This window comes from Amblyraja radiata, chromosome 1 (assembly GCF_010909765.2).
Source record: "Amblyraja radiata isolate CabotCenter1 chromosome 1, sAmbRad1.1.pri, whole genome shotgun sequence".
Classification (NCBI taxonomy): domain Eukaryota; kingdom Metazoa; phylum Chordata; class Chondrichthyes; order Rajiformes; family Rajidae; genus Amblyraja; species Amblyraja radiata.
The window spans coordinates 48071723-48087065 of record NC_045956.1 but is presented as its reverse complement, the minus strand read 5'-3'; the positions used below and the strand labels follow the sequence as shown (position 1 = coordinate 48087065).

General features: G+C 39.9%; 1 protein-coding gene across 1 annotated transcript in view; it reads right to left on the bottom strand.

The window, feature by feature from the left end:
- stx18 (syntaxin 18) overlaps positions 1–15343 on the bottom strand; it is a 209410-nt gene that overhangs the window by 8034 nt on the left and 186033 nt on the right. Inside the window, exons 5-8 of the mRNA XM_033021304.1 lie at positions 14066–14132; positions 7396–7511; positions 7126–7211; positions 3919–3977 (exon numbers count right to left, since the gene is read on the bottom strand). Coding sequence (XP_032877195.1) covers positions 3919–3977; positions 7126–7211; positions 7396–7511; positions 14066–14132 — 328 coding nt within the window. The remainder of the gene's footprint in view (positions 1–3918; positions 3978–7125; positions 7212–7395; positions 7512–14065; positions 14133–15343) is intronic.

The window sequence follows — 15343 nt, the reverse complement described above, 5'->3', positions numbered from 1 at the left end:
TGGTGACACCACACTCAGTTCTCGTCTGCCGCTGTCCCCAGTTAGGGTTGCTGCGGACAGACCGTTCCCCTTGCGCTGCTGTCATCTCAGTGCTGATGGTCCTTTCAATGCTGTTCATACACCTGTGACTAAACTTCAAAGGAGTACTTCATGAGTTGTAAAAACTACAGGCGCTGAAGGTGTCATCTTTCTCTCGGTTGGAAACTCGGCATTGAGTATATTTTAAAGATACTTTTTTTAATGACTTGGGCACCTTTGGTTAAACAAGCATTTAAAGAGGGACACGGCAGTGAGCAGCTAAGTGTCTGATAGGAGCCACAAATAGTTCAGTCTAAGTAAAGATACATTTCCTTTCTTGAAGGACATTAACAGACCACCTGGATTTTTAGTGACAGTCTGTTAGCTTCATGGACCCCACTGTTATTATTAATATTGTATTTAAATACTGGAATTTAATTTTTATAGGTACCGTAGTTGAATTTAAATATTTGTGGCTCTGCATTCAAGGTCTTTGGACACTGGTTGATTAATCATAGAATCAGGAAAGCATACAGCATAGAAACAGGCCCTTTTGGCCAACCGTGATGCCTGTCTACGCCATTTGCCCATGTTAGGCACGTCTCCTATGCTTTCCCATCCCAGTATCTGTCAAAGTGCCTTTTAAACATTGTAATTGTATCTGCCTCCTCTGGCAGTTTGTTCCAGAAAACCATCAACCACCATGTGAACAGCATGTGTGTCTGGTTTCCTTTAAATTTCTCCCCTCTCACCTTAAACGTATACACTCTAATTCTCTACTCCTCTGCCCTGGGAAAAATATTCTGACTATCTCACCTATCTATGACCCCATAATTTTATAAACCTCCATGAGGACACCCCTCAACCACCACGTTCCAGTGAGAATAAACCTTCCCTATCCAATCTCTCCTTATAATTACGCTCTCCATTCCGGGCAACATACTGGAGAATAATTTCTGCACTCTTTCTATTGCAGAAACATCCTTCCTGTGGTACGTAAACCCGAACTGTATACTATACAACAAGTGCAGTTTATCCAATGTTTTGCATAACTTCAACATTGCATCCCAATTCTTATGCTCTATTACATTGATCTATGAAGGTAAGCATACCAAAAGCATTCAGGCTCCTGAACACGACACAACATTAACCTCAGCTATTATGAACTTCTATAGACTGTCTTTGGTTGCAGTAAGGACTTAGGTAGTTGCACCAGTATTATATATGATCTGTGTGAATTGCATCTATGTCCTGTTAAGCTGCTGCAAGTAAGAATGTCATTGTTCTGTTGCCGATACTACCCTATCCAACTGTGCCACCGCTTTCAAGAAACTATAAACTTGCACCTCAAGGTCCATCTGTACATCAACACAGGACCCAAAACCCCCTTGCCAATTACTCCATATGCCATAATTTGACTTCCCAAAGTACATTACTTTACATTTGTTTGGATTAAATTCTGCACTGGTCCTGCAGCTGATCAATGTCCCACTGCATTCTTGGATAACCTTCTTTACTACCTAAAACGCCATTAATTTTCATTTTATACATCAAAGGATGATCGAGGCCTGAGGGATTCAAAGCTATCTAAAATATGCAAGCTTATGGGAAGCAGAGGGTGACGGTGGACAAGTGTTGTACTGACAATAAATCTTGATTAAGTGTTGTATTGTAGTAATCAATGCTGGTCGTGTGTCTGTGTGTGTTTGTGTGTGAACACAAACAAATCTTTGACTTCATCTACTTGTATAATTACTTTCCAATCGTGCTTGACAAACCTACCAACCACTACTATTAGAAAATCATGTCAAGAATGTTTAATTATATGTACTGTCACAGAACAATGACATTCTTACTTGCAGCAGCATAACATTTCTGTAAATACAGTACTCAATAGATAACATAATAAACAAACTGAAAAAAAGTTCAATAAGTTTAAAAAAACAACATAGATCATGGGCCGTAGATGCAAGGGAATGCTACAAGTTAAGTCTTCCCATCAAACCCCAGACTATCCTGAGTTGGCAAACTATGCCATTCTGTCAACATTACTGATGGCTTCGAACTCCCAAACCAACAGCACTGTGAATGTCCCTTCACCAGTTGCCTAGTGGTAAAGACAGGCAGCACCACCATCTCAGAATAATTAGGGATCAGTAGTAAATGTTGGGCTTTCCAGTGATGCCCACATCCTGTAAATTAATAAGCAAAACTGCTTCAGAAAGAGTCTGCTGGGTGGATGTAAGTGACCCTTATTGAAGTATGAAGTGTTCCAAGACAGCAGAGTACAATCTGTCCAAATAGCTTTTAAATTCAACATCTCACATTTAATATGCTGGCAACAATGCTCCAGGACTAAAAAAAACATTACAAAGAAAGCTACAAACCAGAACTAAATGAAAGGACTAAAAGAAAAACACTTGGAAGATGTACAAAACAGCTGTTGGTGCTTTTGCAACGAGACTTGCAGCTCAACATACAACACAAAACCTTTTATCCAAGATTATATTATGCCACCTCTAACCCCTGAACAGTGCAGAAATTTAAAACAGCTGCTTTTTTGTTGGGTGGAGAGATAAATATAACATGAATAACTAAAACAGCTCTTTGTAAGAAGACACACGAGAAAAAGAAAATTGGAAATGTTCTACTGGCTAACTCGAACACGAAAATAGTGGAATGAAGAAAGGGCAAAGGCCATGAACCCCACAGACTGTGTCCCATCTACAATATCAGGAATTCCATACCACTTATTAATTCTCCTGCGGGAGGTAACTGAGAATGTGTACTGGCTGTAGGAAGTTCCGTGAAATTTCTCTTGGAGCCCTGGGGTAATTTTGCGAAACTCCCGGTTATTACTCTAATACTGAAGTAGACATTAGGCAGTCCCCGGCAAATGCATCCTGCAGGCATGTCCATGGCTTTTGCAGTACAAGATTCATTTTCTTTTGTACAACATTTGATCTTCTAATTTGATTCATATCTGTCTAACTTTTATTCTTAATTTTCAGCAGATGTTGATCCAAATGATTATTAAAGGAGTAGCTTCACTGCTTTTTAACAGGAGAGCACCACAAAGAACTACGACACAGGAGAAACACCGTTTCTGGTTTTAAAACTTAGCTCATTTGTGCATTTTGGTTCTCTAATTCTTGGTTGGGACCTCAATTGATGATTGGCTAATAAATAGAAAGTTAGCTCATGCGCTCTGATGACAGGCCCGCAATCATGGGCTTGGGGCTGATGTTAAATAGGTCCCAAAACCAATATAGAGCAAAGTGAACAATTCTTCAATGGTACCCCACCTAACACTGTAGGGGGAGCTTGGATGTCAGTAGTAGCAGTTGAAGGGTGTGCGGTGTGGGTTGGAGGGGAAGAAGAGAATGCAGATGTGTGCTGTGGCAGCAATCAGCAATTATCTAAGCACCACTGGAATTGCAGGGAGATGGCAAGCCAGACGATCTCCCCCCCCACCCCCCATTTTCAGTGACAGCTTTGGAGATGCTGATGGAAGGAGTCAGAGCAAAATTTCATAAGCTATTGCATTTTGGAAAAGATCGCAAACATAAGGGAAAATAAACACCAACCGAACAATCCCATATTACATTAAAGAATTAAGATATGTGGTGCTATTATTAAAAGATGATGAAGTGTAACCAGTAAGTCTTGGAGAATAAATTAAATAATAGTAAAATGGGAGCTTGTGCCATGATTCCATCTCAGGGGGAAAGTGATTCCTAAATCTAGGAATATAATCATGTCAGGAGACATATTTCTCTTCACCTTTAATAGTTTTCTAGAAAGAGCTGACGGTCATTAACTGTATTCAAATATGCATTGGATTGAATTGTTTTCTTTACACGCCTTTCTGTCAAAAGAGCTGCATTATTAGAGCATTACCTCACTTCATCCACCAGGCTATTCATCTCACTGACAAGGCGCTGGTTTTCTTGCTCAAACTGACAAAAAAGAAACAGGGTTTAATTTTCCATTGCAAAATATGAAACATCTGAATATTCATATCCAGCCTACTCAATTCAGGTTCATTTATAATGTCTTCTTGTCACAAATAAAAGAAAGAAAACGAGAAATCAATTTGTGAGCATAGAAAGCTTCCAGGGAGAAACAATTATTTTTTGTTTTTGTTACCAAATCTACCAAACCTTTCTGGATACAGACTATATCATAAAATGAAGATCAGGAATGAACAAAGATTTGAAGAGTCAGTCAGATTCCAACAGTCCTACCTGTAAATGATTTATTTCTTCTCCATTCAGGTAATTCATTTATTAGTTTGTGTGTGAATAAAATCTATGCAAAAGCCACAGCAAAACCGGCACACATTCAGAATGCATAAAATGAACAAATTCAAGTATACTGATTATTAAATTCCATTCAGAATTTGGAAAAATGGTTGGAACAACTTTCTGCAACATGTAATCACTTTGAAACCATCAGCATGTTCTCCATTATTGACCATGGTGTTTTTATATCAGTGCAAAATCACGTCAGATTCTGATAATCCAGTACCCTATTATTCGGAAATCTGATGACAGTATTTGGCTCATTCATTTGTGGAGGACGTGAGCCAGCTGTCCAGGCCGAAAATCTGGAACCGCAATTCTGGAATTACAATGGAACTGGACTGTGTGCCGGATGTGTGGCTGGATAGCAGCCTGGAACAACAGGGTTCAGGAACATGGTTAGGTTTATAGCCATCCCACGATTAGGAGTGTTTATATATTTCCCGCTGGGAGTACTTATATATCACCCTATCGTGGCCATGCTCTCATTTTGCTGTTACCATCAGGAAGGTGGTACAGCAGCCCGAGAAGAGTTTTCTCCAGGTTCAAGAATAGCTTCTTCACATCAACCACCAGGTTCTTGATCCATGCTGCACACACTAACCACAACCCTACTTCAGCAACAAACCAGTACAGACTTTGCACTGCAATGTTACTCCTACATGCTTTGGTTTTTGTACTGTCATGATCTACTTTACTTAGAGTAACTGATAATTAATTAATTGTTTGTCGTTGCATCTAATACACCTATAATGTTGCAGCAAGTATGAATTCTATTGTCCAAGCACATGTCCATGCATATGAAAAAAAAACACTTGACTATTGCACATGGAATGAAGTTCTCTATGAGGAAATTTAGACTGTTGTAGTGTTGTTTTAGGTTCAATGGTTGCCCTTTAAGACACAGACGATTTTCTGCTCAGAGGATTGTGTATCTGTGAAAATCATCACCCCAGTAGATTTCAAGATGATGCCTGTGTAGTCCTCAAAAGTGTGGATCGTGAGCCATGCCCCTGGGTCATCCTGACTTCTTTTTGCCAGCTCATGTGAACAGCTTAAATATAGAGTCATAGAGTGGCAATGGCAACAGACCCTATGGCCCAACTTGCCCTTGCCGACTAAGATGCCCCATCCACACGAGCCCCACTTGCCTGGGTTTGGCCCATATCCCCCTAAACCTTTCCTATCCATCCTATCCAAATGTCTTAAATCTTGCTATAGTACCTGACTCAACTACCTCCTCTGGCAGCTTGTTCCACGTACCCACCACCTTTTGTCTGAAAATGTTACTCCTCAGGTTCCTATTAAATCTTTCCCTGCCTACCTCAAACCTATGTCCACTGGTTCTTGATTCCTCCAAGGGGGCATTTAAGTAAAAAACAAGATCCCATGAATATGCAGTGTTCGACAAATGATAAATATACCATTTATTGTTTATACAAAGATATAAAAGCATAGAAAACCAGAAAATACTCATCGAGCAAGGCAGCATGAGTGAGGAAAAGATTGAATAATCATTTCTCTGGAACGTCGGAGGTTGATGGGAGACTTGATAGAAGTATATAAAATAACTTGACCAAGTGCAGACCCGTTGGGTCTGCTCCCCCAACGCAGCCGTTCCCTACCCGTAGCCCCCACGGGAGACGTGGTCCTCCAACTCAAGCTGTTCCCAAACATAAGATTCCAGCAGTCAGCAGTGTGGCTGTTTTTAAAGGCCGTCTTTGAGGCGAGAGGCGTGCGCCAGCAGCCGTTATGGTCGCTGGCCAGCAGGAGGCGACAAAATGAGTGAGTGGGGGGGGGGGGGGGGAGAAGGATTTTATTAAAAATGTGTACATAAAGACGACTAAATTTAATGAGGAGTGGATACTTGGAATGAAAAGTGAAATCTCTACCGAAATGGGAAAAATCTCGGCGTTTCTGGGTCTGGTGTTGGCGTAGCAACGAATCAAAGGCTGGCACCCACAAGTCATGCAGAAATACACACACACACACAGCCAGCCAGCCAGCCACAGAGTTTTAATATTATATAGATATAGATAGATGAGAGGCATAGATAGGGCAGACGGTCAGAACCATTTTCCAAGAATGGAAATGTCCAACGCTACAAGGCACAGTGATTAGGTGACAGAAGGAAAGTTTAATGGAGATGTGCGAGGCATGTTTTATTTACACAGAGAGTAGTGGGGGCATGGAATGTATTGCCATGGGTGGTGGTGGAGGCAGATATGATAGTGGCGTTTAAGAGGCTTTTAGACAGGCACATGAAAGTGCAGGAAATAGAGGGATATGAATCATGTACAGGCAGATGAGATCAGTTTAACTTGGCATCATGTTTGGCATAAACATTGTGGGCCGATGAGCCCAAACACATGCTGTACTGTTCTATGACATTTCACATGATAATTTTTTGTTTTTATTTCAGATTCCCAGCATTCACAATAATCTGTGTTTGCTTTTATTGTTTTCTACTACTAGATTTCCTGTTCCAGCTGTGGTATTCATTAAAAGAAAATTGAATCTCGCATCTTCTCTTAATAACAGGTTTATGCCAACATTCAATTCCATTTGACCGCAAAAATGCAAACATAACACAGAAACAGTGTAATAGAATAGCAAATAAATACCAGACAGAAAGGATAAGTGATCGTTAAACTTCTTTGAAAGAGTAAGGACCATGTGTTAAATTTCTCACAATCTATTCTAATAGTACACACACTTGATACAATTTACCATAAATTAATTATCCATCTTTGGGATCGGGATCTATAAATAACTATCAATTATGCTGAGTAACTGAACATACCACTTGTATTTCTTCAGGTGAAAGCTCGTCATCCTTTGCATCATCCCAAATATCCAAATTATCCTGTGTCTCTGGAAAGCTTTTTCCTGTGTGGAAAGAAAATTATGCATAAAATAATTTAAACTTTGATGTTAAATGCAAAGAATCATTGGTGCTGTGAACAAGAAGCTAGCTTGCTTGAAGAAATAAAGAGGATATATTATAAGTTTCAAGAAAAATGATACGGTGGTCTTATAACACATGCAGCTCAGGATATTTACTGTTACAAACCATTGCTTTCATCTTTTAAGACTAATTCCTCTGAATTTTCAGACCCAGCAGGAGGAATCCCCTCTGAAGGTGGAACGAACATCTTGCCGCTATGCTGTTCGCGCTCAAGTCTTGACCTGTTAAAAAGTAAATCTGTCAGAACACCGTATAACAATAGAGTAGACTTTCTCATCCCTAGATTTCCTCATTTACAAAATCACTTGAAATTAAAAAGTCTCTGAGTGTCAAAATTAAAAGATTCAGAATATTACTGTAACTCAAGGACTTATATCATTTCCTAGTTAGAATGATGTAAATAAATTTTATCATAATGAGCAATTGGCATGGCACAACAACAAATTACGTAAGCCACAGAGCCATTTTTGGTACACATTTTAAATGTTGCTACATTATTTTTCAAAACCATTGGTTGGGTTCTATAGAATGATAGAAATTTCATCTCCAATACAACTGGTTTTGATATCTTTCATATGAGCTAAACTCATAAAAATTTTAAATATAAAAGAATCAAGTAGGAATAATTAACACCTTTCTATTTATTAAGCTCGCCTTGTGGTAAAAGACAAACAATCAGAACAAGAATAGATGGCAGTTTTACAATATTTAGAAAAAATTACACCAGTAATTTCATTCAAAAAGCATTAAAATAATCATGTAATAGTATTTCATTCTAATTTGCAATATGGATTAAATCAGAAATGAACACACAGGAATACAATTATAATAGTTTTACTTACAATGAAATTGGCCCAACTGCCAAAAGTATTGGGCTGCTATAAATCAAACTGCTGCATTATTTCTTATCAAAACATACTGAGAAATTTATCTTAATGGCAAATTTATACAAAATGTCAACATAAAATTCTAATTAGGCTTGTCTTCATTATTCAATTCTCCATTATGGGGATATATTTGAAGTGCTTGAAATAATACAATGGTTTCAAAGGGTAATTAGTGAATTAAACTTTATTTATAAATATAACACTGGCTCTGGTCTAAATTTAAGATATTCACTGGCAACATACTGGGAGCAGTTCGAAGAGTCACAACATTTAAGATGGAGATAGATAAATGTGAGCAAGAAAACTGCAGGTGCTCATGATTATAACAAAATTAAATCATAAATTTGTGTGTGCTATTAAAGAATGTGCATTTATGAAATTGTGAAAATTAAGTAGGAAGGATGAAATGGAGATATATAAAATGAATCATTTTCCAGAAACACATACGGGGGAGTTTTAATTTGTTTGGTACTTTGCAATTTTTATTTCAGGGAACTGTTTTATTTTTTAACCTGAAACTGTTGCACAATTAATTGTTAAACTACTTTTGGTTAGGCCTGGGTTAAGTTGAAGTCTGACTTCTGCAAACATCTTGAAACTGCACAATGGCCTTCTGGCAGCCTTCTCAATTAAACAGCTTCTTAGTGGGTACACTTTATCAGCTTAACTGGTGCAAGTCATTGACAATGAAAATGTTTGGAAATGTGGTTGACATGGTTGAATATTTGGCAGTGTGTAAGCTATGAGATGTGATGAGAGGTTTGCAGCACTGTTGAGGGTGCAAGTGTGAGGAGAAGCTTCTTCTTCTTATTATTATTATTAGTCCTAATGAAAACAATTCTCAACATTAGTGTCCCAAGGTTCTGTTCTCATATTCCCAACATATACACAACTGTGCAGCCAAATTCTGCTCTAACTCCATCTAGAAGTTTGCAGATGACACCACTTTGTTGGGCCAGATCTTGAACAATGATGAGATGGAGTACAGAGAGGAGATAGAGAGTTTAGAAACATTGTCATGACGACAACCTTTTCCTCAAAGCCAGCAAGACAAAGTATAACTAGTTAACAACTTCAGGAAGTGTGATGCACCAATCAGCATCAATGGTGCGGAAATGGAAATGATTGAGAGCGTCAAGTTCCTGGGCGTGAATATTGCCAACAATCTGTCCTGGACCACCCACATTGATGTTACAGCCAATAATGGGCCTGTCCCACTTTGGCGACTATTTAGGTGAATACAGGAGACTATGCAGTCACCACATGGTCGTCACATGTTCGCGGGTGGTTGCCGGGGAGTCGCCTTCACGGTCGTGAGGAGTTCCCGCATTCTCGGAACTAGTCGCGGCCTCATTATGGTTGCCGCAAATTTTTCAACATGTTGAAAAATTAAGAGGCGACCAGAATGAAGCCGCCATGGAGAGTAGCGAGAATTCTCGTGCTGTAGATGGGTCACCAGGAGGTCCTGGTGGGTTGCCAGGAGGTCGAAGGTTCTCGTAGGTTGTAGCCAGTGCTGACCGGTGAATTTCATTGGCTCATTGGGAAAAAAAAACGTTAGCAGTAATTTTCAGAACCAAGGATAACCGACCGGTAACGTTAATGTCCGCCGAGTTTCACAGCCGTGTCTCTGACTTCTTAAAAGTTGGCTCCACTCCTTCTTTCATAACTAGGATCTGGCCCGATTTTCTAACCTCCCACACTGCGGACATTGGACTTTTCTCTGAAACTGTTACGTTACAAAGCTGAGAAACTATATAGTGCACTCTGGTATTTTTCCTCTTCTATCGATCTTGTGTTTGGCTTGATTTCATGTATAGTATTATCTGATTTGATTGGAAATAAAAAATAAAAGCTTTTCACTGTACCTCAGTACACATAACAATAAAAAACCTAAACCAAAAAAGGGGAAGGGTGACCGTTGAGAATGTAAAAAATTAATAAGTTATTGAAGGAATTATGTGATAAAACATTTTACTAGCTGACCATTGTTGTGAAATCATCAATCAACCTTCATGGGTTCTCACAGATTGTCATATATCTGAAGAGACTCGCTTTAAGTCCACATGACATCCCTTCCCACTCCAGAGCAACATCCAAATAGCAGGGTACTACTCTCCTACCCTTCTTCCTCAGGCTAGATTTAGTTGCAGAATCATTCCCAACATTTGCTCCAGGCACAACACGTCTCCACTTTGATAAAGACCAACTTTAAATAGCCGAGACTTGCTATAAGAAATCTATTCATTTAGCTGTCTATCAATTCATTTTTTTCTCACCACGTAGGTATCACTGATACTGATTGCCACCCCTAAATGCTGCTTGAGAAGGTTTCTCAAGTTCCCAAGTTATAGGAGTAGAATTAGGACATTCGGCCCATCGAGTCTACTCCACCATTCAAACATGGCTGATTTCTGCCTCCTAATCCCATTTTCCTGCCTTCTCCCCATAACCCTTGACACCCCTTCAAATCAAGAATTTGTCCATCTCTGCCTTAAAAATATCCACTGACTTGGCCTCCGCAGCCCTCTGTGGCAATGAGTTCCACAGATTAACTAACCTCTAACTAAAGAAGTTCCTCCTCACCTCCTTTCTGAAAGAGAGCCCTTTAATTCTGAAGCTATAACTTCTGGTCCTAGACTCTCCCACCAGTGGAAACACCCTTTCCACATCCACTCTATGCCTTTTGTTATTCTGTAAGTTTCAATGAGTTCCTCCGTCAACCTTCTAAACTCCAGCGAGTAAAGGCCCAGTGCTGTCAAACGTTCATCCTATGTAAACTCACTCATTCCTGGAATAATTCCTGTAAACCTCCTCTGGACCCTCTCCAAAGCCAGCACATCCTTCCTCAGATATGGGACCCAAATTTGCTTACAGTACACCAAATGCAACCTGACCAGTGCCTTGTAAAGCATCAGCAACACATCTCTGTTTTTGTATTCCAGTCCTCTTGATATAAATGCTAGCATTGAATTTGCCTTCCTTACAACCGATTCGACTTACAAATTAACTTTTAGGAGTCCAGCACCAGCACTCCCAAGTCCCTTTGCACCTCCGATTTCTGGATTCTCTCTCCATTTAGAAAATAATCTACGTCTTTATTCTTATTACCAAAATGCTTGACTCCGCACTTTGCTAAACTGAATTTCATCTGCCACTTCTCTGCGCACTCTCCTAACCTGTCCAAGTCCTTCTGCAGAGTCCTTGCTTCCTCTACACTGCCTGCTCCTCCATCTATCTTAGCCTCATCACCAAACTTGGCCACAAAGCCTGCAATCCCCTTATCCAAATCATTAATATACAACGTGAAGGGAAGCGACCCCAGCACTGACCCTTGCGGAACTCCACTAGTCACTGGCAGCCAAACAGAAAAAGCGCCTTTTATTGCAACTCTTTGCATTCTGCCATCCAGCCAACCGCTATCCATACTAGTATCTTCCATTTAATACCATGGGCTCTCATTTTCTCCAGCAGCCTGACGTGCGACACCTTATCGAAGGCCTTCTGAGAATCTTGGTAAACAACATCTACAGCCTCCCCTCTGTCTGTCCTGCTATTAACTTCTTCAAAGAACTCGTCAGGTTCGTCAGACAAGATCTTTCCTTCACAAAACTATGCTGACTGCGGCCTATTTTATTGTGGACTTCTAAGTACTGCGTAACCTCATCCTTTATAATTGACTCTAAAATCTTACCAACCACCTTGTACTATAGTTTCCGCTCTTCTCCTTTGCTCCCTTCTTGCGCAGCGGGGTGATATTCGCAATTTTCTAATCTTCAGGAACCACTCCTAACTCTAGTGATTCCAGAAATATCACAACTAATGCCTCCATAATCTCTGAGGCCACCTCCTTCAGAACCTTGGGGTGTAGTCCATCAGGTCCAGGTGGCTTATCCACCCTCAGACCTTTCAGTTTTCCTGCATCATTATCCAGTGGCCCAACGTCCACTCGTGCCTCTTTTTTACTCTTTATATATCCGTATCCTCTTTTATATTATTGGCTAGCTTACATTCGTCCTTCATCTTTTCTCACTGTATTGTCCTTTTAGTTACCTTTTGTTGTTCTTTAAAAACACCCCAATCCTTTGGCTTTCCACTAATCTTTGCAATGTTATATGCCTTCTCTTTTGCTTTTATGTTGGCATTGACCTCCCTTGTCAGTCATGGTCATCTTATTCTCCCCCTGGAATCTTTCTTCCTGGTAAAGGTAGCAATATCTGAGTGACTTGCTCTGCCATTTCACAGAACAAAAGCATCTATGATCCTGGAGGCACACATTGGCCTGACTGGATATGGTTGGCAGATTTTCTCCCTGAAGAATGTTAGTGGACTAGGTGTGTTATTTATAGCTTTTGTGGTCATCATTACTTCAACTGGTTGTTTGTTATTCCACATTCCAGATTATTAATATAATGTAAATCCCACAGTTGCCCTGGAATTGCAGTCTGAATTGAATCGAATTGTTCTTAAATTTCTGGATTATTAGTCCAGGCCTTTGGATCATCAGTTGGGTAAATGAATGGACACCTTACTTTTGTACCCAATGTGCAAGTTACTGATCATTTTCAGTCCTCTGCTGATGCGGGCAGCCAATTCATGTGCTTACAGCATGCAATGAATATAATTAGTAAGCAGCATCTACATTCCACTCAGCGGTTATAACGGATGCTCAGAAGTCAACCGAGATATTGCGGTTTTTCAAGGAGGTTTTGGGAAAAGCATTTGTTTCTTTATCTCCTTCCACTTGGCAACATCTTAATCTTCAAACATCCTTATCCTCAGAAGGCACTGATGATGCACTTTGATACCATGGAGAGTGCCATCAATGATGTCTGCATTTACCAAGAGGTAGCTACTAAGCTATGGGAAGTGGTCCATGTTTTTCAGTCTCACAGTCACACTATAATAGAGGAAAGTGTTGTAAAGCAGGGGAAAACTCATTTGATGCGTGGCATGTGGAGCCCGGCGTGGGGGGGGGGACCGCCGTCCGGCGGGGGGTAGAAGAAACGAGGACCCGGCGTGGGAGGACCACTGTAAGGGAAGAACAAAGCAGGAGTCGGCGAGGGCACTTTGTAACTTTGTGGCGGTTGTGTGGCGATTATTTGCATGGCCTGGGTATGTGACAATAAAGCATTCCATTCCATTGACTGTCAACCAGAGGAACAGTGAACAGCCTCAAATTCTGCAAACTGAATTAATTATGTTATGCAAACTCCAATTCTAACCAAGGGAATCACAACAGAGCCAACCTTAGTGCAAATTGCACCATTAAGTTGACATTTTCAATCTTTCTCACCGTAATGCTTCATGTCATCTCTGGGAAGCTTCCTGCTAGAGTGGAACTAATTTATAGACCATCACCAACATCAACCCCACTACATAACCAAGGTCACCCCAACTTCAGTGGTTGAGTTCAATATGCTGATGGTGTTTACACTTACACTGGCTAAGAGGCCAGATTCAGGTTATCATTGACTCATAACTGAAGCATTGGAGAAATAGGCCTTGCATCCATAAGTCAAAGTTTGGAGAAAATACTGACTTACCTCAAAAACATTCCTTTAACGACACTGTTAGCCGTGAATAGGATCACAGGGTCACAAAGCACCTCAATGTCACCGATGACTTAACTTAAACCTATGTCCTCTAATTACAGACAACTCTACCAAGGGGAAATGTTTCTCACTACTTTTAGATACCTTTATTAGGTAAGCTCCACACTAGCCTTGAAGAGAAAACTTCATTGATATATGATATAAACTAACAATAATGCAACAATATTAAAATTCCCCATATGAAACTGGGTTGATATTGCTGTGAATATAACACTTTCTAAACTGCAAACTGACCATTAAAGATAAAATGTCGCATTAACAATTGATGGTACTCACAATCTTTTCTTATCCACCACACGTTTGACTCGAATTGCCCTTTGTTCGGAGTACACTTTACAAACATCTGTCAAAGCAGACAAAGATCCAATAAGTTAATTATTTGAACAAGCCTTCTGAGCTATTTGCAATACCCAGCAGCACAAATCATCTTGTATTCGTGAGAGATTCAAATCCCAAAATGATAAACACCATGGATGTTTTTCACAAATTCAAACTACCAGAGTTTGAAGAAGGAGATTACAGATTGCATTTATTATTAAAAGTTTAATTTTACCAATGAAACCACTTTCTTACTGTGCCATATAAGCCATGAAGCATTTTATTTTAGGAAAGTAGAGGGCAATGATTTTTGGTACATTGTTTGACTTTACAAATATTTTACCTTTTTATTGGCACTGGAGTGGGACTTCTGATAAACCCTTCATTCTGGAGCAAGTAAACACATTCTGACAGCTAATTAAAATCTTTAGAGGTTTCACCATACATTAAGGCAATAGAATGGTCGAATTTACTGTGCAAAGTCAGCATGCCATGAGATGTATTCTGCCAGACTGATCTCTGCAATCCTACCACATCTGGCCATAAATGGTTGTGGATAATTAAACGGATAACTCGAGGAGTCATCTACAGAGAACTGCTCCGCCTCTAACAGTGGTAGGACCCAGCATGTGAGTGTTGAAGATAAGGTCATAAAGCAGTCACAAACATGCCCAGCCTGAAGTGAGGTTTACATCATCCATCTCAACTTCCTCTTAAGATCCGCACCATTACAGGAGTAGCCATTAGCTAATGTGATAGCAAGAAATGGCTGAGCATACTAGATGCAGCAAAGGTTACGGGATCTTCCCAGCTATAGAAATTAAAGAACACCTGCATGCTAAAACCTACTGTGCCTCCAGCCAAACTGTTCAGTTAGAGTTACAATTGTGGCATCTACTGACAATGTGGAAAATGGCCCAGATAGCTTCCTGTTACAAAAAAAGGACAATCCATCTAATTATCATCCAATCATCAGCAAAGTGGTAGAAAATGTTGCCAACAATGCTATCATACATCTTTGTTGGCAAGGACAATGATGAACTGCCTATAAATGCCAGTGGTCTGTAAAGTGAATAAATAGGAATTAAAAGAGTTCTGATTATACAATCTGTAGTCAACGACATTTGCATTCAAATCATAAGCATGGATTGGAGCTTATGGGTTACACGGTACATGGGAATTAAAGGGCTAATAATGGGAAAAAAGCTCATACTTAAATTCTGGAAAAATGCGCCT